At 39.8% G+C, this 27,290-nt stretch overlaps 3 protein-coding genes across 3 annotated transcripts; 2 read left to right on the forward strand and 1 right to left on the reverse strand.

Moving 5' to 3' along the window:
- The first annotated feature begins 5,078 nt into the window (after positions 1-5,078).
- Positions 5,079-11,221, forward strand: LOC147482594 (3-phosphoinositide-dependent protein kinase 1-like). Its single transcript, XM_086577141.1, has 11 exons — positions 5,079-5,542; positions 6,955-7,135; positions 7,418-7,470; positions 7,549-7,650; positions 7,760-7,868; positions 7,953-8,031; positions 8,249-8,414; positions 9,826-9,960; positions 10,098-10,267; positions 10,455-10,677; positions 10,765-11,221. Exons 1-11 carry the CDS (start codon positions 5,351-5,353, stop codon positions 10,846-10,848), a joined length of 1,494 nt encoding a protein of 497 aa, XP_086433267.1. The 5' UTR covers positions 5,079-5,350; the 3' UTR covers positions 10,849-11,221.
- Positions 11,222-12,811: 1,590 nt separating this feature from the next.
- Positions 12,812-18,299, reverse strand: PP2-A15 (phloem protein 2-A15). The gene is made up of 3 exons (XM_086576594.1): positions 17,441-18,299; positions 17,248-17,366; positions 12,812-13,508 (listed from the first exon to the last, which is right to left on the reverse strand). The coding sequence occupies exons 1-3, from the start codon at positions 17,744-17,746 to the stop codon at positions 13,046-13,048; spliced, it is 888 nt and encodes a 295-aa protein (XP_086432720.1). The 5' UTR covers positions 17,747-18,299; the 3' UTR covers positions 12,812-13,045.
- Positions 18,300-20,248: 1,949 nt separating this feature from the next.
- Positions 20,249-21,448, forward strand: LOC147482596 (uncharacterized). Its single transcript, XM_086579352.1, has one exon. The coding sequence runs from the start codon at positions 20,249-20,251 to the stop codon at positions 21,446-21,448; it is 1,200 nt and encodes a 399-aa protein (XP_086435478.1).
- Positions 21,449-27,290: the final 5,842 nt, after the last annotated feature.

Below are 27,290 nucleotides of genomic sequence, written 5' to 3' on the forward strand. Positions count from 1 at the left end.
ACATGGTTTTGCTGTTGTTGAGGTTGATGCCCTTGTTGCTGTTGCTGAGGTTGATGCCCTTGCTGCTAAGGTTGATGCCCATGTTGACGCCCTTGCTGTTGACCATGGCTCTCTTGCTCCATTTCTTTGGCAGAGCCACCCAATATATATATAATAGTAGGGAAGACATTAAAGCAAAGCAAAACAAATATAAAAATTTATAAACAAGTCAACTGAAACATAATAAAGCCAACATTTTTATTAATATACAAAGACCCTAAACAAAGACAAAGACAGAAGCATAGACCATAAACAAAGACAAAGACAAACACATAAACACAAAGACAACAACAAACACAAAAGTTTGCTTATATATTCTTATTTTTCTTTTTGTTATCCTTTGTCTTATTCTTCAGAGAAATCTGCAAAGCCTTAAAGCTCTCAGCACACATTAGTGCTTGCACTACCTCTCTAGTTTGTGCTTGAGTTAAACTGTTACTTCCCTCCCCAGTTTATGCTTCAGTTGAATTGTCAAAACCTCCCAGTTAAGTTCACAATGGAATCATCACTTTCTTCCCCAGCATGAGTTGAAGAACCTCCAACACCCCTTTCTATAAGATACCTCCATTCTTGCAAATATTCTATACATTCAGCATAACTTGCATTACTATGTTGATCAAAACAGGCCATGACAACCTCCCTTTCTTTTTTAGAAAAATTATTATATCCCTTTCGCACTAAACTCCAGATATGTCTAGGATATATAATACCCCTCCCCATTTAATTTGACTGAAGAAATAAGTGTAAAAAAAATATGAATGCAGAGATATGTCTGTTGTGTGGGAGATTAGTGCAGAGATGTGTTGCTTTTATAGCAAAAACATGCAGATAAGAAATTAATAGGGGTGTTGTGCCATTTAAAGCATGACTGAATCACAGTCCAAATATTTAATAATTGAGTTGAAAACACATTTACAATACAAACAAAATTGTACTTGGAAAGTGCAACATTATTGAATGCAAACAACAGCCAATATATGTGCTTCAGTCAGTCAATGTGCTCTAGCTAGTCAAAACACATCATTATTGAATACAAACAAAATGGTTACCTATGTTATTTGGTGGTGCTGAGCTTGTTTCCCCTACTTCTTGCTTACAAGTCCTTGTGTTATGTCCTACCTGACCACATCTTCTGCACTTCCTTTTGCCACTTGATTTTTCTTCATCTCTTCCTCTTATTCTTTGTTTCTTTGGTCTTCTAGGATTTCTGCTATTAGGAGGAGGTAATACAACATTTGTAGGTTTAATCTGATCACAAAGAAGACATTGGAATCAAATTAAATGAGAAAGAAATTGGAATCAAATTTATATATATAAAGGAATTGACCTTGTCCCAATCTTCTTGGTTGGCTACTGGATAGATATAACATGCGTAGGTTGCCCTAAATGACTCCACAGTGTAGTAGTGACTGCAATATCTACAAATTATGTGGAAAAAAAATAAAAATCAATAAGTGACGGGAAAGTAAAATTTAGAAGTCACAATAAATTAAGTGCCAAAGTAACAACTCACTTGGCCCAACTCTCCCTACTAGGCCTTCTTGGCCTTATGACAGATATAGCATGGACACAAGGTATCCCTGTCATCTTCCACACAATGCATTCACAAGTTAAAAGATTTAAGTCCACAATAAACCTTTTACCATTCTTGGTATTGGTTGACAAGAATTGATCTGGGCCAACCCCTGAAACCTTATACTTATGGTACTTCTTTTCCAACCTTTTAATTACATCTTTTACAGCTGGTACCAAATCACCATCAGTTAGTTCCAAACCTAGTTATCTTCTATCATGCATAAGTGCCATAACAGTGAGAGTGTACTTATCCATAAATTGAAATAAAGGCTTGTCTCTTATCTTTAAGATCCAAGCATTAAAGGATTCACTAAAATTACTAGTGACAGCATCACACTTTGATGTTAGATCAAAGTATGCCCAGCTCATGTCCTCTTAGGTTGCTTCTCTAACCATATTTTGGCATTCTTCTCATCATGCTCTAGTGTTTCCATAAAGATTTCATGTGTACTTATCCTGTAAGCTTTAGCTGCCCCCAACATAGACTCTCCAAGTAATCACCCTTAAAAACACTTTTAAAGTTCTTGTACATATGTTTAAAGCAAAACCTGTAAAAAAAAATAGGGTATGACATGTTAAAAGATAATAAGTATAATTTACAAATGTAATTCAAAATAAACAAGTTAATTTTACCTGTGGTGAGCATATGGGAAGTTATTGCTTACTGCCTCAATGAGACCCTTCTGCCTGTCAGATATGAATGTCAACTACCCTGATGGATGCTTATTCAAGTGAGGCTTCAACAACTCCAACATCTTATGCCAAGTGTATTTATCCTCACCCCTACAAATGAAGATAGCAAGAGAGAAAATACCATTCATAGCATCAAGTCCAATAGCACTAAGACAACATCCTCCATACTTGCCTTTAAGAAAACAACCATCAAGTCCAATGATTGGCCTACACCCATTCACAAACCCATCCAATGATTGCTTGAATGCAACAAAGAAACCCACAAACTCATCTACTGAATCCTTATACCATTTGACAATGCCTCCTACATTCCTTTTCAAAATTTGATTCTTCAATTCTGACACCACCATGTAGCTCTCTTCATAATTACTATTGATTCTCTCTAGCAACAGAACTCTAGTTCTCCAAGCATTCCAGTAAGATATAAGTACATCATACTCATTATAGATCTCATTATGCAAGTCTACTGGTGCAAAAGTTGGATGAGCCCTAGCAAAGTCTTCTAGTTCATTTGCAACCCAAGGAGCTTTGGCTTGCACATTCTTGTTATTCTTATCACATTCATAGGTATGAGTGGAATTAAATAACCTTAATTAGCTTCAATGTATGCCCATCAACTTTTCTGCTGCAGTTCACAAACCACTTGCATTCAGGGTCCTTACAAACCAACTTATATCTTGTCTTATCATTCTTCTTCTGTTTGAAACTAAACTTCTGAGTAATTGCCATGTCTTTCATAAACTTCCTACACTCCAAAATAGTTCTCCAGGTCATACCTTTTGTAAGGCTGAAGTTTGTTGTACCTAATGTTGGATCTTCAATCCTCTCATTATCTTCAGCTTCATACAAGTTTCTAGTAGATTTCACAAACTCATCTATCTGAATATCTACATCCATTTCACCCTCTGACACCAGTTCAAGTTTTGAAATATCATCATCACTAGCTTCTTCCTCATCATAATCCCAGTCCTCATCTTCTTCATCAGATTCTTTCTCACTCACATAACATGTTTCTTGAGTCATATCGGGCCCAACACCATTACTCACATCAAAACATCTATCCTGCTCATCATCAGTGGCATCATCCATGACATTATTATGAAATATATTGCAGCCACCATCATTATCCACTATATCATGTTCAAATGTTATTTCTCTATCAACATCGATTACTTTATCAACATCAACATCATTTGCTCCTATATCATGTGTATCTTCACTTTGACTTTGAAACTCAATCTCTTCTTCAACATGAATTGTTTCATCATCAATATCAATAACATATGCTTCACCAGTTGATTCCAAATGTGGATCCATGGTTGGCTCCACAATATATTCATCTTCACTTTGACTTTCAAAGTCCTTCACATTACACCGTTTCTTCTTATAAAGCTTTCTCTTTCTCTTTGGCTTTTTAGGAATCTCTTTGGTTAAGTCTACATAATCATTTAGAGTTGACTCATTAATTGGCTTAGTCAAGTCAAAAATGTTAACTGGACTTGAGTCAGGTGAGTGCATTGGATTGGAGTCAGGTGAGGACATTGGATTGGACTGAAATGTGGGCATGTGATTGGACTGTGGTGTGAGCATTGGATTGGACTGAAATGTGGGCATTGGATTGGACTGTGGTGTGGGCATTGGATTGGACTGAGGAGTGGGAATTGGATTGGAGTCATGTGTGGGCATTATACCCATGATCCTAGAGTCTTTCTCCCAATTATCAGTGGTCCCCTGCACTATCTGGTGGTCATAAGAAACAAACAAATGGAATCTATAATCACTTTCTACCATAATGTTCTCCCACATCAACATAAGTTGTTGGTCAGTCCCGAGTACACACAAATGCCCTGCTAAGATACACTGGACAGATGACATCTTCTTCCTAGGCACAAACATTTGAACTTCCTTGATAAAATCTATCCAATTCAACTCATCACCTTCTAGAGTTAATATTCTCCTCAATCCAGCAGAGTAGTCAGCCAAACATATCAAACCAGGTGTAACATCCTTCCATAAACCACCCAAATGAACAACAAACTTCCTTTTGCCAAACCACATCACTGATAAAATAACATGAAATCGAAATCGAAATGTCAAACACAATAAATCATGTAAACATTACCATCAAATAATGTACCAAATCGTGTAAAAAATTATGAAATCGAAATGTCAAACACAAAATCCCTAATTTAAAATAAACAATTACTATGTAGATTATCTAAGTACATGGTCAACATCCAAAAACCCGATTTTTTATTCAATAACATGCAATAGCAATAAACAATCAAACATACCTAATTTTTTTACTGTTTAAAACCCTAATTTTTAATTATAATATTAATAAAGAATCAAAATATGCAAGCATGCAAAACAACGTTAAAAAAAGTTCATAAAAGCATGCATTCACTGATTAAATCATATCATACCTAAGCAAGCAAGCCAATCAAGCTCCTTTACGTTTGAGAGAGAGAGAGAGAGAGAGAGAGAGAGAGAGAGTTAGAGAAAAAGTGGATGGATTTTAGTTAGTTTCCCGCTTTTCTTCCTAACATATCTTCGAGATTCTGATGATATATGTGTCTCATCAGTTGCCGTCAGATTGTGGTGAAGTTGAGTCCTGAATAAGGTCAACTTGAGCAACATTTGACTCGCACACCCAAGGGTATGATGGGCATTATGAAAATACAGACGGTGAACTTGGTGGACTTTGGTTGACTGAGAATTTTTGATGGAGGCTGTAAAAAGGTTATTGGAGTTGGGATGGACTGGATTTTGTGTTGGGCATGGGCTTTAGTTGTGAAACGTGGTGGTGGCGTTCGGGAATCTCGGGTCACCTTTCAATCTCTGCACAAGAAGAGAAGAAAGAAAGAAGGCCCTGAGATTCTTCTCTTTCACTTTATAAATACTAGAAATATATAATAAAGAAGATGTTTTTTAGCTAACTTTATCAGAAAGCAAGAAAGATGGAGAGATTTTGACCAGTCTTCTCTTCCTTTTTTGAAGGCTGTGAATTCTATTTTTCCCTTTTCTTGTTTATTACAAGGAAATGTTGGTTTTGCTTCAACAACAACAAGGAGACATGGAGAAAGATTTTGATACTTTACAGGATGACAACAACTCACAACAAAAGCAACCTGTACAGAGGGCTAAGAGTTTTGCATTCAGAGCTCCACAAGAGAATTTCACCGTTCATGATTTTCAGCTGGGCAAGATCTATGGTGTTGGTTCTTATTCCAAGGTACCTACCCTTTTTTTTAGCATTATGATCTGTTGTGCCATTATGGTGTTGGATCTGGAATTAGATTAGAAAAGGGGTAAAGTTGAGATCTTTTGATGCTTGGAAAGATAGGGAGGTTTTTATGGATGGGTGTGTTGTCGTTTTTTGCATATGTGGATGATTTGAAAAGGAGTTCAATAGAAGCAATGTAGATTTTTCACATCACCTTTCTTGTAGGATCTAAAGGATTGCAATTGCGGAAATAAACAACAATGTATATTGTTGCGTAAAGAATCAATGAGAATTTTCAACGAAACGAATAGGTAGAATTGTATCTGCTTGCAAATGCTGCTAGCTAATTAGACCTGTCTAGGTGCTCGAATACTGTTAAAGAGGTGCATACTTGTTTTTTGTTAAGTACAGGAGAAAGGCGACAGAAGTGGCTTTTTATAGCTTCACCTTAAATGTAATTCGGTTTCCACATTACAAAATTTGTATTGAGAAATCCTTCGTTCTTGTGAGGTTTATACTGAATGGAGTGAATGCTATGACTCTAGAAATACTTGCAGAAAATTATTATAACAAGTTAAGAAGCAAAATCAAAAGAGTAGATAAATACATTGATTGCTATATGTCAGAATGAGTGAACCTATTAACATTTATTAATTTCAAGTCAAGTTTTTGTGTCAAATGCACCAAATGCATATCGTCCAAACACATAACCATATCTTTGTATTGTTGTCTGTTGAAACTAAAAATGTTGAACAATGTCTCCCACGTCATTTCTTTACAAATAAACAATGTTGATTTCTACCCTACATCAAAAGTCACCGGTATTATATTTTTCTATCTTAGTTCAAGCCAATCAGTAGCCTTTTCAAAAGAAAATATTTGTGAACAGTAACATGGTCTTCACTGGCTTATAAATTAGAGGCATGCCATTTTGACAAATCTTTCAGTTGCTTGATGGATTACTATCAGACTTTCCTTTCTGTGCAAATCTTTTGCTTTACGTATATATGATGGAAGTTGTTTATTGTTTCGGACTATCACCCCAAATTGTTTTACATTCCAGAGAGTTTGTCTTGTATTAATGTACATTACTCAGAGAAAAATGTAAGTTTGTCATATCAATGTGGTATATCTATTAAATACTTGATGAACATCTTTGAAATCATAATGAATTTTCGTGATAGATGCATGAAGCAAATGGTGATTACTAATTCACATATGTAGTTATACTATTAGTTGTTGTTACATTTCTAGGTTTTTAGAAGTTTGGAGCATAAATGACAGTTTTAATACACGAAGAAAAATATTTAGCTCATACTGTATTCTTATAACTTTTTTATGTTTACATTCTTTCTAGTATAGTGGTCAAGCAAAACGCTTCTTCATGCTCTTCTTCTTATGAGCCTTTCTTTGATCATCAGGTTGTGAGAGCAAAGAAGAAAGACACAGGAAATGTATATGCCTTGAAGATTATGGACAAAAAATTCATCACCAAAGAAAATAAGACATCATATGTGAAGTTGGAGCGTGTCGTACTTGATCAGTTGGATCATCCTGGCATTGTTCGGCTATTCTTCACGTTTCAGGACTCCTTCTCTCTGTGTAGGTATCATTGGCTTTTGCCTCATCAGTTATAAGTGGTCAAGTGGGTTATATATAAATATTCCATTATCCTTTATTTTTTATAGGGATCTTTAGTTTCAAATAGTGTTGTGCTTTCTGACTTTGTTCTACTTCCTTAAGTTGGCTTTTGTAGTTGTTGTTGTTCCTTTTTTTTTTTTGAAAAATATTTCCTTCCTCCCACTGTGTCTATAGCTAGTTAGACTTTGTCAGTTTGCCTTTTGTCTTTATGAACTGAAATATTGCTTTTATTATTCTGTGAAGACATGGCACTTGAATCTTGTGAAGGTGGAGAACTTTTTGACCAAATAACTAGGGTAAGTTGAACTCCATATTTGTTTCTATCATTGCCAGTGCCTGACAAGTACCTTAACCATCTTTTCTTATGTACTCAGAAAGGTCGCTTGTCAGAGGATGAAGCTCGGTTTTATGCAGCAGAAGTTGTTGATGCTCTTGAATACATACACGGTGTTGGACTGATTCACCGGGATATAAAGGTATATTGAATGACATACACTTTATGTAGCAGGCTTAAAAATTCCTGGATATTGGGTAAAGAAATCTTGTTGTAGATAGAAAGATGCTAATACTTTTTTCTAATTCCAGCCAGAGAATTTGTTACTCACCTCTGAAGGGCATATTAAAATTGCAGACTTTGGTAGTATCAAGCCTATGAAGGACAGTCAAATTACATTTCTTCCATCTTTAGCATCAGGTATATTATCACTTATCATAAATTGCTTGCGAACCTGTTTGCTTAGGCAGTGGAATCAATTACTTGTTTTGTTGCACTTTACAGATGAAAAAGCTTGCACCTTTGTTGGAACGGCTGCATATGTTCCGCCAGAAGTCCTTAATTCTTCTCCACCAACTTTTGGGTAAGCTGGAAAGAAGCATCCAACACTAATTATCACCATATGTTAATGTGAAAAGGAAGTGCAAAAATGATACCTAACTAGATTTTATTCAAAGTTAAATTTGTCAACACATTTTATTTGATAAAATATGGTTATGTATGGCATATCTCCTTTCCTCTCTTCATTGTTCATTTTCTCGTGTAGGGTAACTCGTTTCCTTGTTTTATTTGCTGAACAGAAATGACCTCTGGGCACTGGGGTGCACTTTATATCAGATGCTTTCAGGTTCTTCTCCTTTTAAAGATGCTAGTGAATGGCTTATTTTTCAAAGAATTATTGCCAGGGATCTCAGATTTCCTGACTACATTTCAGAAGAAGCTAGAGATCTTATAGACAAGCTATTGGTAAGCAGCAACCTGAGAGTCCTAAATCCTTTTGTGTGGCATAAACTTCACGTAAACTGCACTTTTGGGTTTTTATGACTTCTACTACCACTTTTTATTTGTCCCATTTTTGGTTATGCACCGCAAATGATGCTTGTCCAAATTGACCTTTCTAAAAGGTGTCATACAGTGAAAGAAATCTATATGATTGGACACACAAGATTTGATACTTGTAAGTGTCCCTTTTAGTATATTGCTCATGCACTATCCTAGTTTCTTTGTAACATCCTGATATTCTGGAAATGATATATGCATTGGACTGATAAAAAAAGCAAAAGCTGTTAGATGCACTTTTCTAACTTCTTAAGTTCATCCGTTTTATTTGATTTGTTGTGAGTAAGAAGGCCTACTGGTGGGATCAGTATCTCATATTCTAAAATGTGGAGAAAAACAGTACAAACTGTAAGGGTGGTAGTCGAAGAGCATGTGTAAGAAAACGTCTTGGTGAAAACATGTAACTGTTAGAACAGATACAATAGGACTATTAATATTGCAGAATCCAGATGCTGAAGTAAAGTCCTCACTGACTGCAAGAAACTGTAGAAGATCTGAGCATTACTGCTTTAGTTGCGTACAATTTGTGAGTAAAGAACACTGCCTTGGTTTGTTGTATGCTGGCAGACCTGCCTCTGAATGGGTCCTCAAATTATTATAACCAGAAACGAAATCCTTGAAATACCTCCTCACCTGCTACTGGTGGCTGTTGCTTTGTTATCCAGTACCTGAGCATGTTTAGAACCATAAACTTTGTTGCGGTTACTTTCTTAAATAAAGTCTCATATTTTGCATAAGCCAATTCATAGATGTCAAAGTACTGTACTTGCTAGCATTAAAAAGTTGAAAGCATTAAGTATGAGCATCCAACTCAAAACAATTGGTGATTAGTGGAGTGGCCCTTGGATTTATATACCTAGTGGGTTGGCTTTAGACTCCCAATGTGGGGTGAATAATGTCAACAAGCCCCCTCAGGTGTGGGATGACTTAAGCCTATCATGGGAACTTGGATTAATGAGTAATATGGAGGCACAAACGCGCCCTTTGGGCCAAAGAAATAGCCTGCTCTGATACCATATTAAATATGGTCCAACTCAAAATCAATACGGTGGAGTGGCCCAGGATTTGTATATTATTGCGTAAGCTTTAGACTCCCAGTGTGGGATTAATAATCTCAACAGAAAGCTTCACTCTTTTGACATCCTAACTAGGTATTGACTATTTGACTGCTTATGAAACTGAACACGTTAAAGATGTACCTGAGTTCACAATGCAACCCTTCCATGACCATCCTATCTTGCGTTCATCTGAGAAACTGCCCTTATTTGTTTGGTAACTTAATCTTTGTAGCCTTTATTGGTTATGCAACTACCTACAGGATACAAATCCCAGCAAAAGACCAGGTGCCGGACCTGAGGGTTATGCTGCACTCAAGAAGCATCCGTTCTTTAAGCGGATTGACTGGAAAAACTTGAGAATGATATCCCCTCCTAGACTTGCTTTGGATCCAAATGTATGATTTTACTTATTTTTATTGTTATCTGCACTTTCTTTTATAGGAATATAACTCTAATGTCAAAGTCCCAACCCTTGCAAGTTTAATAATTATTTACGAGGTTCCAAAAGTAATTTCTTTTTCTTTTTATTTAGTCTCAAACAAGTGAGGCTGATGATGGTCAAGATTCTGGGTGGAGCCTTTCACATATTGGAGGAGATAGTACAGTAAGAAACAATGATGCGGGAAGTGGTGCCACATCCTCCTCCGAAAATTATGCCCATGTAACGAGGCTGGCTTCAATCGACTCTTTTGACTCGAGATGGTATGGCCTAACAGCTTTTGTTTCGTGCTTGACTTTGGGTTTCCTCTCTTTTTAGAACTGAAAGATGCATTGCAACATAGCCATCTGTAGAAGCTGTCAATATAGTTTAAGTTTAATATTTTTTTGTGTTATTAGTAGTTGACCTCAGTTTCTAATTCCAGTGGAACACTTTTCTTTGTTGTAAAAGGCAACAGTTCCTGGATCCTGGTGAGGCAATTGTTATGATATCAACATTAAAGAAAATAAACAAATTATCAAGTAAGAAGGTGCAGCTTATCCTCACTGACAAGCCCAAGTTAATATGTGTGGATCCTTCTAAGCTGATGCTCAAGGGGAACATAATCTGGTCTGACAACGCTAATGACCTTAGCATTCAAGTCCTTAGTTCTTCACATTTTAAACTTGGCACGGTATGATTCTCCAATTGACATTCTTTCACTTGCATTTTGCTCCTCTCTTTTTTTTTTTTGATTGATTAAAGATCTCGGAATGTTCAGCCAAAGAAAGTGAGGTCCTTTGAGGATGCAAAACAAAGAGCATGGCAGTGGAAGAAGGCAATTGAAGGCCTCCAAAATCGCTGATTTGAACTGCAGATTTTGCTTGTAGAGTCTAAACACATTCTTTGTAAGTCATGAGATTGTGGAGAAGCATGGCGAGAGATTTATTTATATGAACAAAGAGAATATTGATGCGGCTCAGATAGCACACACCTTTCCCCACAGTACCCATTTTTAGCCCTTGGTGCTTTGACACCTTTCCCCAAGTACCGTTTCCCCTGACATAAGCCCCCAGTGCTTTGACAAAATGTCTCGTTTGATTAAAGCTTTGTAAGGAAAACACACATACAATGGTACTTCGGAACTCAGATTCTGCTGTAAGGTTCCCATTCATGAGATTGCTTTATATACTGTTGTAGAAAACACTTGCCATTTATGAGAATTGATCCTTCTTCAATATATGTTGAGCTGAAATATGCATCATGATTGACGGGTCTAGTGTTAGAGAACCAGATTGATTGAATCATCATGATCATTCTATCTTTAACCATCAGTTTTTCTTTCAAGAGCTCCATATGTTTCTCGTCAATGCGAAAAGTCGGGCAGTTGTCCTTCTATGTTATCCGAACTTTTCAACTCTGCAGTGGTAGCAGAACTCCCACTTGTTCGTAGATTCTGCGAAGAACATGATGACTGCTGTAAACAGGAAGTATATACCTCCTATACTACTATAGGAACCCAATTGATGTGTGTAAGCATATTGTTGTTTTATCAATTAGGATAAATGTTTTTTAGCCTCAAGCAAAAGATTACGGAGTGAGATGGCAGTGGCATAATAAAAAGCTCAGGTTGTTTTGTAACAAGGCCGACAGAGTGACAGACTTATCAAAAGATTGTATACCCAAATATTGTTATGCATCTTGTCCTTCGCATCAAGCAGAGGTGGGATTGCAAAGTCCAACTAGTTTTGAATCTTACGATTTTCTACGCTTCCAAGGATGCGAAATATAAATTCTAGGGTACTATTGGATGGTAAACGTATGCCATGTCGCCCACTTGAGTTCTACTGTTATATGTATCTGCCCATAAGGTGCAGAATAAAAGGTGGAACATTCTAATCTCTATACTATATGATAGCCGGGTTTGTAGGAATCACACTTCTCAACCGAATAGTGTATTTCTAATCTCTCAATTTTAAGATTTTAGAACCACCTCCCTACGTTTATTTAAATTACATCTCTCCTATTTATTAATTACAATTGGCTTTCTGATCTCTATTAAAATTGAACCACCTCCTTCTTCAATAATTTTAGGATAGTCTTCTTAATTTAAAAGCTAAAATTTATGTATATGAATTGTATATCTTCCCCATTTTTAGAAAATTGTTTCTCTTTTCTTAGTGAGAGATTTACAAAAAATTGTTTCTCTTTAGTTTTTTTAACAATTTTCATTTTAGTTCTTTACAACTTGCCGAACTGAGATCTAATCAAGTGGATAGTGAGAGAAGTATATATTTTCTGAATAAATTAACAATAATATCGGAAATTTCGGAATTTTCGGATCGGATCGGATTTTAGAATTATATCCAAATCTGATCCAATTTTTTTTCGGAAATCGGAAAATCGGCCCATGAAAACTACACCCAGAACCAGACCAATTTCGGGTCGGATTTCGGAAAAATCGGAAATTCGGCAAAAAGAGACACCCCTATTCAGACGGGAAGACTCGGCACTGTTCGACTTGCACACTTAGGGCCGGGGTATGGACCAACTACAGATAATAAACTCCTGAAACTCCCATGCTCCAGCACTCCAACTTGTCTATCCCACACACAGCTAACTCCTAGCTTAATATGAATTCAAATACCTACTTACAGTGGCGTTAGATGCGTTATTCCCTTTTCTTCTGATTACATTTATTCTAAATCGTTAGACAGCGCGAGTACCAGAACTTTCTGCTCAACTACGATGAAATAGCACTGATAAATTACACGTTGACTTGTATCTATGTGAACCCGATTGTCTTCTCAGCGTTTAACTCCACAGTATAAAAGAAGAATATCAAACACAAAATGAGAAAAGCTTACAAACATCAGAGAACATACAATTAAAGTGAAAACTAAAAAATGAACAACAAAAACCTGGAAAAGTGTGTACTGCCAAAAACCATAGTATGACACCCTCAAAAACATCAAACACCTGCACAACTATGACTCAGATTATACACCAAAATCAGGAGCTTTAGGGGTCATTGATGACATGTACAACACTAGTTTATCTAGCTACTTCAAGATATCTTTTCTCCTCCTCTCTTTCAAATCACTTGGAATGATGAACACAGCATCAACACAAAGCCCTCCTTTGGAATGTGTACAATCTATCTGTTTCATGGAAAATCTAACTTCTGGCATGGGTTCTGATTCTCTTACAATGAATTCACCTACTTTGTAATCAATCCAGCACCCACGTTTCTGGTTTCCATACACGTCATCACTATCAGGCTCATCCAAACAGAAACAACATGATGCTTGTTGACCATCTGAAGTAGAAAACTCAAATCTTACAGGTTTTATCTCCCAACCATGTGTATGTTCGAAGCTACAGACACGCCGCCCCAGCCTTCTGGAAAATCTTCCAAGGTGAAGCCTAAAAGACAGTGTGTATGTACCAGCTGGGAAAGGGAATTTGACTGCTCCATCCACTTCAAACCACCATATTTGCTGCAGATATGCAACAACTTGGAATCTGCAAAAAATATGTGCATAACACGCAGCATTAAAACCATATTCACAAATGACAGGTTCACAACCATATATCACCATATTGAAGAACAGATATATCACGACAATAGCTTTACTAGCTTTACATACTTTGAGAATTAGAAGCTACAAATCCTGTTAAGGCTTAAGAGATGCATAGTTAAAACTAATTACCACCAATTGCATTTCCTTCTCACAACTTTCAAGCTTTACACATTCCTACTTGCAAACCCAATATATAGAGAATAAAAACAAGCAGAAGTAGGAAGTTGGGGCTCTCGATCATTCGGCCATACAAGAAAATATTTAAGTACATCTTTAGCACAGTCTAAATAGTAGTGAAAGCTTCATTCAATCAGAAAATGCGCGAAGTAGGAAGTTTGGGCTCTCGATCATTCAGCTTTTTGTCTGTAATCATAATTAGTAAGGGCCCCGTGAAATAATTTCAGTTTAGGTGAGCAATCAATTTGACAAATATGTCTCACTGGTCTCCTCAACACTGAGCACACTAGGTCAACGATGTTGGAGGACGTTAACATGTTTGAGTTCAAGGGAATGGAAAAAAAAGTGTATACTCTTAGTTATTGACATTGTTTGTACCCTATGATGCACGGATACGGGTACAGGTACCGATACAGCTTTTCTGAAATATTAGAATACAGGTACGGCTAATTATTAGGAATATTTTAAAATATGTTGTATTCTAAAAATTCTCTTAGTAATTCTTTGAGTAAAGTAAGTCAGGAACATGTGAAAAACTATTATAACACATGCCACATTCAATATAACTTGAAGCCTCAAGAAACAGTTTACATTTTCAATGGAGCAGAACTATCGGATCAGGTCTATTACAGGGATTCCAGCTGGAATCTATTTAGAGAGGTTCAATCTCTTTCGAGAAAGAGGAGAGATTTGGAAATTTTGGTCATTCAAGTGAAAGAATTTTGCTAAATCTCCTCTGCCAGCCTCTCTTTCAAAATTTATTGGGATTTTTTTTATTTTTGGGGTAACAAACAAGTATCCTAGAAGTATCCGGTACCCATATCAGTATCGTACCCGACCGATACGGGTGCAATGACATTTTAGGAGTATCCGTGCATCATAGTTTGTACCTTTTACTATGGGTCCACAATCCAAGCACTTCCTCTTCTGAGGGCCTACATATCTTGGGTCTTATCATCCAAACAATAAACATTGTATAAATGAGGCAAGTACAATATGCCAAGGTAACGATTGAGCTGCACAAACATCAAGAAGGCCATCGCAAACTTTGTCCTCAATGAATTCAAAAGGCCACTAATTTAATATCAACAGACATGGAGGTAGCAGTGGTGCAGCGTACTACTAGAAACACTTGCTTCAATTATCACATTATAAATTTTGTATAATAATTGTTGCACAAAATGTCACATTCATCTGTGGATGGGTGGACTGAATGACCAAGAAAAGTGGCTTGGACTTGAGGCGAAAGACTTGAAAAGCAAAGGAACAGAGGAATTAGCGGGGGTGGAGTCAGGAAATCGATTGACCCAAAAGCTCCTTTAACTCTGTGAATCACTTCCTGTATATAGTGAAGGCTGAAAGTTCAATCACATGGAATGCATGTGAGACACGTAAGCAAAAGCACTTACACAAAGTGTGGGAAGAACGAAGAAACAGATTGGAAAAGAGTAAGACAGAACCCCAAATTGTATACTCATAAATTAGATCTTATACTTGAAAGCCTAATCAGCATAATCAAGCAGAGAAGCAATAAAAATCAACTCTTAACCGAGAAAACGTTGTGGTGGTGGCAGGGATCCTTTTCTGGTTTGAAGGTCATAAAGGCACCATCCAACTTGTCGGAGCACGCCCTTAGAATCACTCCCCCTACAACCCACAAGCATGGATAACCGACAAAGACCAGGACAGCTACATGGCAACATCTATCCCATATTCACTGCAAGTGCTATCCATGTGATAAACTGCGGGACCTATAATCTCCGCCATATGTAGGAGGTCATTCTAAGAGTTTAAGGACCCTTTGGCCAATTTTGCTTTACCCACTTCTTGACTCCTGTTTTCTGTCATTTGTCCTCTCAGGTTTCACCTCCTGTGTTCTCTCAACTCAAAGCCTTTTCTTTTTCTTTCTCCCTTTTGCTTGTCCAAAGCATTAATTAACCTATCTACCAATTTACAATCATATATGTTCAGATGTTAGTATCGTTCCACATGTCATAATTAAAGCCTTGCATAAGAGTATATAGTTCTTGGGGCCAGTCCACTCATCACCAATTGGTTTTGGCTTAAGATGATATCAGCGCAGGCTAGTGGTTTGGTCAAAGGGCCCATTTACTCCACTCACCCGAGTATGTTGGTCCAGTGTTTGGCTCAACTAACGCCACACATGAGGGGGTGTGTTGGGATGTTAGTATAGTCCCACATGGGATAATTAAAGCCTTGCGTAATGGCATATAGTTCCTGGGTCGTTCCACTCACCACCAATTGGTTTTGAGTAGGATGGTCCTAAAGTGTTAGAAAATTGTAACCTAACGTATGAAACAGCTCAAGCTTTGTGATGCCGAAACTTTTCATGCATAAAAGGGGTAACAGAGAATTAAGATGATAAACAAAGTTGGAAATAATGCAAAACTAAATAATAGCATACGAAAAAACGATCAGTACACATGATAATTGATAACTCATACACTAAATTCTAACCAACTAATTAACATTGTAGAAGATCTCGGTTTTCCAAATATTTGTTCAATTGCTCTAAAATTAAAGAAAACTACGCATCCAAGTTTTGTATGATAATAATAACTGTCTTAGTCAGAAATTGAGGATTGCTAACAAGATTTTATCAACTTATTCTAGATTTATAGAGAACGTAAATATATCATAAGATCCTATAGTGAAGGACTACAACCTAAAAAGGAATTCGTATTACTACAAAACCAAGGTGATTTTATCCAAATTTTGATAAAATCATTAAGATGTGGAAGGTGTACAGGATATAATGCATAAAAGGTTCTCATGTTGAGCAAGAGGGCATATTTCCTTCAAACGCTATACAAACATGCCTTGGAGTCCGAGGCCTTCAAGCAAAATTTCTGGGCTTTTTCAATAAGCCTCACTAGGAGAGACTTTGAGGCGTAAGGATGTGATTTTAATATTAAATGACTTCTTTCAGACGTCCTATTCTTGTGTTAGTCCTGCAAGGGTGGAATTTGAGCCGAGCAGCTCGGGCTCAGCTCGGTTCGAGCTCGCTAGTTTAACTATATGAGCCGAACTCGAGCTCAAATTAAAGCTCGTGTAACAAATGAGCTTGATGAAGCTCGGCTTGTTTAGCTCAAATAGCATCTTTGTAGTGTAAAATAACCGAGCTACTCAGACTCTGCTTGATTAACTATATGAGCTCAAGCTCGAGCTCAATTTAAGGCTCGTGTAATAAACGAACCGAGCTTGAGCATAGTAACGCTCGGCTCGCTTATAACTCGAATTCCACCCTTAAATTCACATGCAACTTTATATCCACTGTATGGTAATGTATTTTTCAACTTAAAATTTTCATTTACATTTGCTACTTACTCGATAAACTGAAGTTTCAGCTAATGTATTCTCACTAAACACTAATTAGTAAGTAGCAATATTTACAATATGGTTCCCGTCGCAAGAAGCTATATCTTTCCTCTATTGATTGAAATTAGGATACTCTTAGTAATGGAATGAAATGAATCACAGACCTAGATTCATCAGTAGGAATCCAATTCCAGTATCTCCTATCTTCAATCCCAGTTATCGCCATTGCTTTGGCAGAAATCGACATACAAACCCCTCCAGTAACCCTATCCAACCAAATATCCTGCAAAAAACAAATAAAATCAATAAACCCACCCCCCAACAACAAAAAAAAAAAAAAAAATAATAATAAATTACCTTGTTGCCTTGATCAAGATGTAGAGAGCGAGAGAGAAGTGCAAAGATGTCTTTCTTACAAAGGTGTTGTTGAGGTGTAGAAGTAGGTAGAAGTAAGTGGAGTAATAGATCTTGATAATTAGACGGCAACTTAGATTCCCAAACAGAATCAGAAGAAGCAGCACCACGGAAAGCACGATTTAAACGAGCCAAGTTACATATTTCAGGTGGTGTCAAATACATAAATACACATGCTACACAACTCTCTGGTATGTCACCTAGTCCCGGTCTTGTTCCCTCTGTTAAGTTAGATAACGATGCACCCATCTTTACTACTACTTCTTCTTCACAATACTATTCTATTATATGTTTCTTCTTGCTCCATTTCTTCTTCTTCTTCTCAACCAACCAACCAAATCAAAGAATCTTTCTTTTTTTGGGCGGGCCCAGTTTTTACTTTCTCATCCGAACCCAATCACAACTCTTCCCCTACTACTACTGCTACTATATACGTGTTTTGAGTTACAAAGTTGGGACTTGGAAGTAGAGAAAAGCTTCCAGCTGGCGTTGGGACTTGAGATTAATGGTCCCGCCATCCTTAGAATTGTCTGGGAGATTTTGGATCACTTGGACCACATCATCCCTGCCTCTCTACAACCCTAACGACTATCTATCCGACAAATCCGAATCCAAATCTATAGCGGTTCTGGGTCTTAACTTAGGTGTGTATATCCAAATCCAAATCAAAAATCGGTCTTCAAAAACCGAACCCATTATAGCCGAATAGTTTGAGTATCCAAACCGAAACGATTATTATGATTTTGATATATAAAATTTAATATTATACAAACCTAAATATTATAATATATTATTTATTTGTGTTTTTAAGTGTAAAAATATACTAAATATATAAGGGTAGCATAATCAAAACTATATGAGCAAATATCACACTAAAATATAGGGACCAAAAAAATATCGTGTTCAGTTCTTCATGTTTCAACTTTCAGCAGATATTGAGATCCTTCGTCTATGCTCTAGTCCTCAATTAACATCAATTAACATCCATCACTTATATGCAGTTACGCACTTTATGCCCCCACAGAACCAATGGTTTTAGACTTTTGGTATCTTTGGTCTATTTGAGTATTAATGAGACCGACTGACCAACGAATTAGCATCCAACCCGCTCAATCGTGGGAATCAATCGTTGATATTTAATCCTCTTAAAAGTATATTCTTATGCTTCAATTATTATTTTTTAATTGGCAATGGCAAGTCTGTTTTAAATGGCAATTATTTTTAAATGGCAAGTCTGTTTTTAAATGGGGGAGGGGGCTTTGAAGTAAGTCCCCAGCTCTCATTAGCTAAAGATTTTACCAACTTTGTTAGTTGGCACCTGTTTTATGTTTCAACTTACTTGTCTAGTGTCTACATTTCTTGATTAAAAGAAAAGGAGTCAAATTTGATTTTCCATATACCATCTCGAATCTATGATGTCCACATAACTTAAAGACCAAGACAAGTTAAAATCTGATTGGATTTTATTTGATTTATACATAACAGGAGCCTTAATCATTGTTTATGGCATCCCCGAAAGTCCAATTCTAACTTTCTAAGCCAATAGAAACTAGCAATTATCTCTCATGAAACATGAAACGCAATTCTTCATGGACTGTACCATATATTTCTCATATGCAACCACCAACTAATTTTTGTAACCAAAGAGATAAGATCTAAAATTCAGATCGATTGAACATCGTTTCCAAGTCCTGTTGTAGGTGGACTTTGATTCCAACAATTATATTTTAACTTGCCTAACAGAAAACACCCTTGTTAAAAATTTCGGTTAACAAGTTTTAGGAGAAATACTTGTATAGGACATCTACATGACATAGGAGATTAGTGGTAGCAATGGGACCGGATGCGGTATAGCTGGGAGAGACCGGCTGCACAAGATCAGATCCGCGGTATCTCAACCGTTCTGGAACTGCTGCGAGACGTGGAGAGATGGGGAGCGGAACCTTAACTGCAGGGTAACTGCTGCGATACGTGGAAAGGGGAGAGATCATGGGGGAAAGAGGGATATAAAAGGGGGGAAGAGAGAGGGAGAGAGGGAGGAAAAATCTGAGAGATTTGTGAGATTAGAGGTGGTGATATTTGTTCATACATTTTGGCGCCGTCTGTGGGGAAAGAAGAGAAAATGGCTACGGTAGTAAAGAGAGGAGTAGGAAGACCTAAGAAAGGACCAGTCAGAGAAACCATTGAGGAAGTAGAGAGTGCGGAGATGGAAGGGGTAGGAGAAGAAGAAGTATCAGATGTGGCGTACAGACGCCACCGCACTTCGGAGGAGGAGGAGATAGTTAGGTTAAGAGAGGATAATGATGAGTTGAGAAAGGAGAGGGAAATTACACGGGGTGGAACGGAGCATGGGGAGCCCAGGGGCAGTGAAGCGGAAGGGGAGAATATAGAGTGCCCACTACCGGACGTCGAACCAACGGTCGGCATTACTTTAGGAGTGGTTCAGGCTATGATTGAGAGAGATCGGGAAGTGAATCGCGTAGCAGAAAGAGTGAACCAGAGCGCAGCACAGAAGGAGGTGGCGAGCCTCAACAAAACTACCGGCAGATTCAATATGGAATTCGAAGTACCTAAGAGGTTTTCTCCCGAGGTTTTGAAGCGGTATGATGGGAAAGGAGACCCTACTGATAATTTGCATCATTTTCGGCAAATGTGATGTCGTTATGGCAAGAGAATAAGTATGATGGACTTCATTGTATGATGTTCCCGCAAAATTTTAGCGGGGAGCCTTGGTATTATTAGGTTGGTTTCATGAAGCATAAAAGGGTTCGAAAGAGTCGAACGCCTTTGTGGATCACTTCATTCACCAGAAAGAGAAGGGTGGTCGATATCGCAGCCCTGTTCAACATTAAGCAAAGGGCCGCGGAATCATTGAGGGAGTTTTTATGCAGATTTAAGGAGGCGACGCTGAGAGTGGAAAGTCTGGATGAACATACGGCGGTCATAGCCTTCCAGCATGGTTTGAGATCCGGAACCAGAGTTCATGAATCTGTGTCTAAGATTGAAATTACTACATTGCATGCCCTATACCCGAAGGTAGAGAAATACATACGGTATGAAGATATAATGCAGAGAACGGCAAAGGAACAGAAGAGGTCGGGAAAGGCAGTGCAGGAGGTTGAGAAAGATGATCGAAGGGGTCAAGGTAGAATAGAGGACAGAGAAAGAGGATCTTACAGAGGGGAGAAACGAGGGCCAGAGAGAACACTTGATCGGGGCAAAAGAGAGGTGCGAGAGAGAAGGCCATACCGCGAAATGGAACAGACTCTTCTTAACCGACCATTAGAGGAAATCTTGACTCTAATTAAGGAGCACCAAAGTTATGAGGGGCCACGGAGTATCCCAAGGGAGATAGAAGGGAAACCATTTTGCGAGTATCATCAAATCCGAAACCATGCCACGAACGAATGTTATGCCTTGAAATGGTTAGTAGAAAGGATGATTGAAAAAGGAATGCTCAGAGAGTTTGTCGCGGAGGTGCGTCAAGCCGATAGAGTCCCAGCTTCGGCCAGAATTTTGGGTACGATCAATGTCATCTTTAGTGGAGAGACTCTGGGGAGGAATGCACACAGGGACAAAGTAAGGAAGACAGCAAGCCTCCGACAGGTGAATGAGGTGGTGAGTGTACCGCGGTTGGTTAGCGGAGCCGCGACATCCGACGGGATCATTATGTTCACACCACAAGATTTGAAGCCGATAATTACGCCGCATGAGGACGCTTTGGTAATTACCATAGCAATGGGGAATTATCTAGTTTGGAGGGTGTTGATAGACTGCGGCAGTTCAGTTGATTTATTGTTTAAAGGAGCCATGGAGGAAATGAACATCGACAGCGGCCAGTTGAAGGTTCCTCAAACCAATTTGTATGGGTTTAACGGCAGTATGACAAAGCCCATATATAGGGGAAGTTACGCTGCCAGTGACTGCAGGCCCGTCGACGGTATTCACTAGATTCATGGTGGTGGACACTGCGTCGCAGTATAACGCAATTTTAGGAAGAAAATGGATTCACGAAATGAAACTCATTCCGTCGACATATTACCAAGTGATCCGCTTCCCCACCAATGGGGGAACATATGAAATCAGGGGGGATCAAGTGGCAGCGCAGAACATCCAGCAGATCACAGTAAAGAGTTTCGTCCGAGGTACAAATGGGAAAGGAAATTCACAGGAACAAAGATTCGCGTAGCAATTACAGGAAGCGGCGGTGACGAAAGGGTGCGAGCCGTCGTTGGGCCCGAAGACATTGGATGCGATTGAAGTAGTGAACTTGGGAGCGGAAGTTGAAGAGAAATTTACATCCATAGGGACTGATTTGCCCGAAGAATGGAAAAAGAAGCTAGTGCAGTTCTTGACAGAAAATTCAAGTGTGTTCGCGTGGGCAATTGAGGATATCGCGGGTTTAGACCCAGAGTTTGTATGTCACCATTTGCACATGAATGAAAGTGCCAAGCCGGTTAGGCAAAAAAATGAGAAGTTTATGTCCCAAATATGCTGAGGCTATTCGCGAGGAGGTTGCACGATTGAAGGGGGCGGGGATAATAAGGGAGGTCGAATACATAGAATGGTTGTCTAACGTAGTTGCAGTCACGAAAAAGAATGGTAAGGTCAGGATGTGTGTTGACTTCACGAATGTGAACAAGGAGTGCCCAAAGGATTGTTATCCGATGCCGCGGGTGGACGAGTTAGTGGACAGAACTGCAGGGTTCAAAGTGTTCTCTTCCATGGACGCGTCCATGGGGTATAATCAGGTCGCTATGCACGGCCCAGATCAGGAAAAGACCACGTTCGTGGTGGAGGGTGGCACATACTGTTACACCAGGATGCCCTTTGGTTTGAAAAATGCAGGGACGACATTCCAAAGATTAGGAGAAAAAATGTTTCAAGGAAAGATTAGGAAGGGGATGGAGATATATATTGATGATATGGTGGAAAAGAGCATGTCGGAGGAGGAACACTTGGAAGGTCTTCAGGAAACCTTTCATATACTGCAAGCACATAAACTGAAACTTAACCCCGAGAAATGTACTTTTGGGGTAACTTCTGGAAAGTTCTTAGGTTACATAGTTACACACCGCGGTATAGAGGCAAATCCTGAACAGATAAGATCGCTGATAGAAATGCCGTCCCCTCAGAATGTGAAGGAGGTGCAAAGTTTAGCAGGGAGAGTAGCAGCACTTAACCGATTCATTTCAAAGTCATCGGATAAATGTCGACCACTATATCGATTATTAAGGAAATCACAGGACTTCAAGTGGACCGCGGAATGTGAAGAAGCCTTCCAAGAGTTGAAGAGTTATCTAGGGAAAGCGCCTTTATTGTCGCGACCGGAACAGGGGGAAAAACTATATTTGTATTTGGGAGTTTCGGAGTACGCGGTGAGTTCGGTCTTGGTGCGCGTGGTTGACAAAGTAGAAAAGTCAGTGTACTTTCAAAGCAAGACCATGTTAGAAGCAGAGACCCGGTACAGCCGAATTGAGAAATACGCTTTGGCTTTGGTATTTTCTGCCCTAAAGTTGAAACCTTATTTCGAGGCACACTCAATGGTAGTGGTAACCAATCTGCCTCTCAAGCAGGCCTTGAGGGCAGAAAAATCAGGAAGAATGCTTAAATGGGCGGTAATGCTGAGTTGTTATGAAATTCAGTACCAAATGAGAACCGCAGAAAAAGCACAAGCAATGGCGGAGGTATTGGCAGAGTTCCCAGTCGAGGACCCAACGTGGGGTGAGGAGATGGTAATTGACCACGAAGGAGAGACTAACCACGACCCATTGGACCCATGGGATGCCCGGAATGGATGGAGAGTTTTCGCGGATGGCTCGGCCACGGATACAGGGAACGGTATAGGCGTAGTCCTGGTAACCCCAGAGAACACTAGGCTGGAGTTGTCAATGAAACTGGGGTTCGCGGCTTCAAATAATGAATCAGAGTATGAAGCTGTGATAGCGGGTTTAGATTTGGCACAAGATCTCGGTGTGAGGGAATTATCTGTTTACTCTGATTCTAATCTGGTGGTGTGCCAAATAAACGGGGGTTTTGTGGCTCGCTGCCCGAGGATGGCAAGATATTTGGAGGTCCTACAAAGGAAAGCGAGCAAGTTCAGCAAGATCAAATTTACCCATTTAAATCGTGGAGAAAATAGGCATACCGATGCACTAGCTTATGTTGCGGCGGTATTACCAGGTTCGGAGGGGCGGTCTATTGAAATAAAGGTGTTGGACAAGCCGAGTACCGCGGAAGGAGAGTATGTTTGTCTTACCACCGAGATTGATCCTGATTGGATAGCTCCCATCAAGACTTTCCTTATGGGAATAGAGATTGAAAACACACAGGAGAGGCGTAGAATGGAACAGATGAGTCAGAGATACGCTCTATTAGAGGGGAACCTATATAGGAGAAGTTTCGGAGGACCAATGTTAAAGTGCATAGGGCCGCCGCATGTTCAGGAACTAGCTGGCCGAAGTGCACGACGGGGATTGTGGAAGTCATTCAGCGGGACGAACAACCACACACCGATTGCTCTCTCAGGGATACTTTTGGCCACACATGAAGAGGGATGCCACAGAATATGCCAAAAGATGCGCAAAATGCCAGAGGTTCGCACCGCTGATTCATGCGACCGGCGGAGCCGTTACATAGTGTGCTAAGCCCTTGGCCGTTCGCCATGTGGGCAATGGATATAGTGGGACCGCTGCCCACGGCAAGCGGTAAAAGGAGGTTTATGTTAGCAGCAACAGATTACTTTACCAAGTGGGTTGAGGGCATGGCGTTGCAACAGGTCAAGGAAGAAAATGTGATCAAATTCCTATGGGAGAATATCATTTGCAGGTTTGGATTGCCACATACAATCATAGCGGATAATGGGACACAGTTTACTGGGAAGAAAGTCCGAAAATTCCTTCAAGCATTCAAAGTGAAGCAAGGGTTCTCAGCCCCCTACAATCCAGAAGGGAATGGGCAGGCCGAGGCTTCAAACAAAGTCATCATGGATAACCTTAAGAAAAAACTAGAGGAGCGGAAGGGTTCGTGGGCTGAACACTTACCTCACGTGCTGTGGGCATACCGAACTACCCCAAGAACATCCACTAATGAATCACCATTCGCAATGGCGTACGGAGTAGAGGCCGTCATACCAGTAGAGATGATAGAGTCCACAACAAGAACGACAGCGGTGGAAAGCGGCCTGAATGAGAAAATATTAGCCGCGAATTTGAATATTGTGGAAGAAAAAAGAGAGATAGCCCGTATTCGGTTGGAGGAGTACCATCGGACTCTGCAAAGACAATATGATAAACGAGTGAAGCCACGGAATTTCAATGTGGGTGACTATGTACTGCGACGTGTTACTCCAGCTACCAAGAAAGAAAATGACGGAAAGTTGGGGCCAAACTGGGAGGGTCCATATGTCGTCAGTAAAAAGGGTACATCTGGAACTTATGGATTACAGACTACAGCAGGAGAAAGGATAGACAGACCGTGGAATGTCAGAATGCTGAAAGAGTTCCATGTTTAGAACCTTTCTTTAATCTTTTCGTGGTTGATGAACGTTATCTGTATTATTTATTTCTATGTCTATGATATAAACAAGCACTTCTTCCAAACAAGTTAGAAGTGATAGCAGAATAAAATAAAGGGTGAATATAACTGTCCCGTCACACTTCACAACTATACAACAAGAGAGAGGGGACGAGCCCTTCGCGGACTTCATGTCCGAATCCAACTGGGGGCAACCCTAACTAGCTTCACGGCTATACAAAAAGAGATTGCGGGGGGGACGAGCCCTTCGCGGACTTTATGTCCGAATCAGACTGGGGGCAACCCTAACTAGCTTCACAGCTATTCAAATGAAGAAAGCGGGGGGGGGACGAGCCCTTCGCAGACTTTATGTCCGAATCAGACTGGGGGCAACCCTAACTAGCTTCACAGCCGTTAGAAGGGAGACCATCGCCAACTGTACGTCCGAATACATAGTGGCGACCCTATCTATTGCTACGCTAACTGAGTTTGCAAATGCAAATGAAAAGAGATTAACTCAAGATACCATATAGCTCAATGGCTCCAATACATAACGACGTAGAATATGCCGATATAAGAAGTAAGACAGATAATAAAGTACAATGCGAAAAGAGTACAAGACAAATCGAATGACAAAAGGCATTGTTCCTCACAAGCACAAAAGACATTGCTTTTCACAAACACACAATGATTGTTCAAAGTATACTACAAGTCAGAAGGCATCAGCAAAGAAAGAAATCCAACAGTCACTGTTGAGGATTAGTAGTCGGTTCTTCAAGAGGAGTATTTTCATTTTCAGCAACAGCCATGCTGGCGTCTTCATTGGCTTCCACTGGTGAAGGGTCAGCGCTAGTCATAGGAGTCGCCTCATCAGAGGTAGGCATCTCGGCAGCTTCAGGGTGCACGGTTGGCGACACTCAATTGCGGCGTATCTGCAGCAGGGGTAGGCACCGGGAGAAGTCGGCCTGCAGCGCGGAGCTGATCAAGCTGTTGTTTTAATTCCCGTGCAATCTTCTTGGCAGCGAGGCCCCGGAATCGATCCGCGGCCTCTTTGACGGCCTTATCTACAGCAGCTTGAGTGGCAAGTCTCTCCGTCTCTTTGAGGTTTTTCATTTTGGAATTTACCCCCGCTACATAGTCGCGGTGCTTGTCCTCAGCCACCTGGAGCTCCTTATGGATCTTGACTGCCTTGATCCGCAACTCATCCCTTTCCTTCTCCAGATTGGCATACTTTACTTTCCAGCCATCAGGGCCATGTATCTCCTGCTTAGCCGTCTCCAAGTTCTCCACGGTGGGGTAAGGCCGCGCAGCACATAGCCGATATCTAGACTTAACTGCAGAGACATAATGGATTAAAGAATAGCACAAAAGATATGCCGCAACGAAACCAGGACATAAAAGATAATGAGCAATAGAGTCAATAAAACATACCTTTTCCCATCCAGTGTAAATGGAGGCCCTATGTGAAGCAACGGTACCAGCATCTCCGTAAGCTTGATCCCGAGGGAGATGAGAGCTGAAGAATAAGGAGGCGGCAACAGCTGGATTGTCCAAAGCTGAGTCTCGCGTAGTGACATCGCGGTCCCTAGCCTTGAACTTGGGCTGCCACACTTCTCGACAGGGCCAGATGTTAAAGGACCAGCTGAAGAAGAATCCTGTCTGGGGCGGCAAGAAGATATAGCTGACCGCGGAGGTTCATTGCGGCCACTGGTAGGTGTAGGAACAGTAGAAGAAATTTTAGCCCTTTTGGGGGGAGGGCTCTTGTTGGACAGCTCGACAGGAGCATCTCCATCAGAGTCGCTGTCCTAAAGCTTGTACTTGTTCATGTCCATTTTAGTAGCAGATGAGGGGGTGGGAGTATGGACAAAATCGTCCTCCCACTCGGGCAACACGGGAGTATGAAGGATTAAGCTTCTCGCATGAAGTAGTCTTAGTTTTAGCGGCAGCAAAGACGTTGGGCAACCGCTTCGGGGAATGAGATATTTTTGTGGTATAGTTGAAAGATTTGTAGGTCGGGCTTTCTTTTTTTTGGGGAGATGGTTTGGGCTTTCTTTCTTTGGGGGGCGGCAGACGATAGAGGGGACCTTGGTATTTGCCAATGTCTTTTAAAGAAGGGTCAAGTAAGAGAGGAGTGGCTTTTTCCGGATCAATGCCGAAGCACTTCGCGACCGGCACTCCCTAGTTTGGGAGGATTAGAAAATTTCCGAGTAAACACCGTTGTATATCTGGGATCGCGAATCGGGTCTCCAACCTACATCACCAAGAATAAAGACAAGTT

Source organism: Coptis chinensis, chromosome 8 (genome assembly GCF_015680905.1).
Source record: "Coptis chinensis isolate HL-2020 chromosome 8, ASM1568090v1, whole genome shotgun sequence".
NCBI classification, from domain to species: domain Eukaryota; kingdom Viridiplantae; phylum Streptophyta; class Magnoliopsida; order Ranunculales; family Ranunculaceae; genus Coptis; species Coptis chinensis.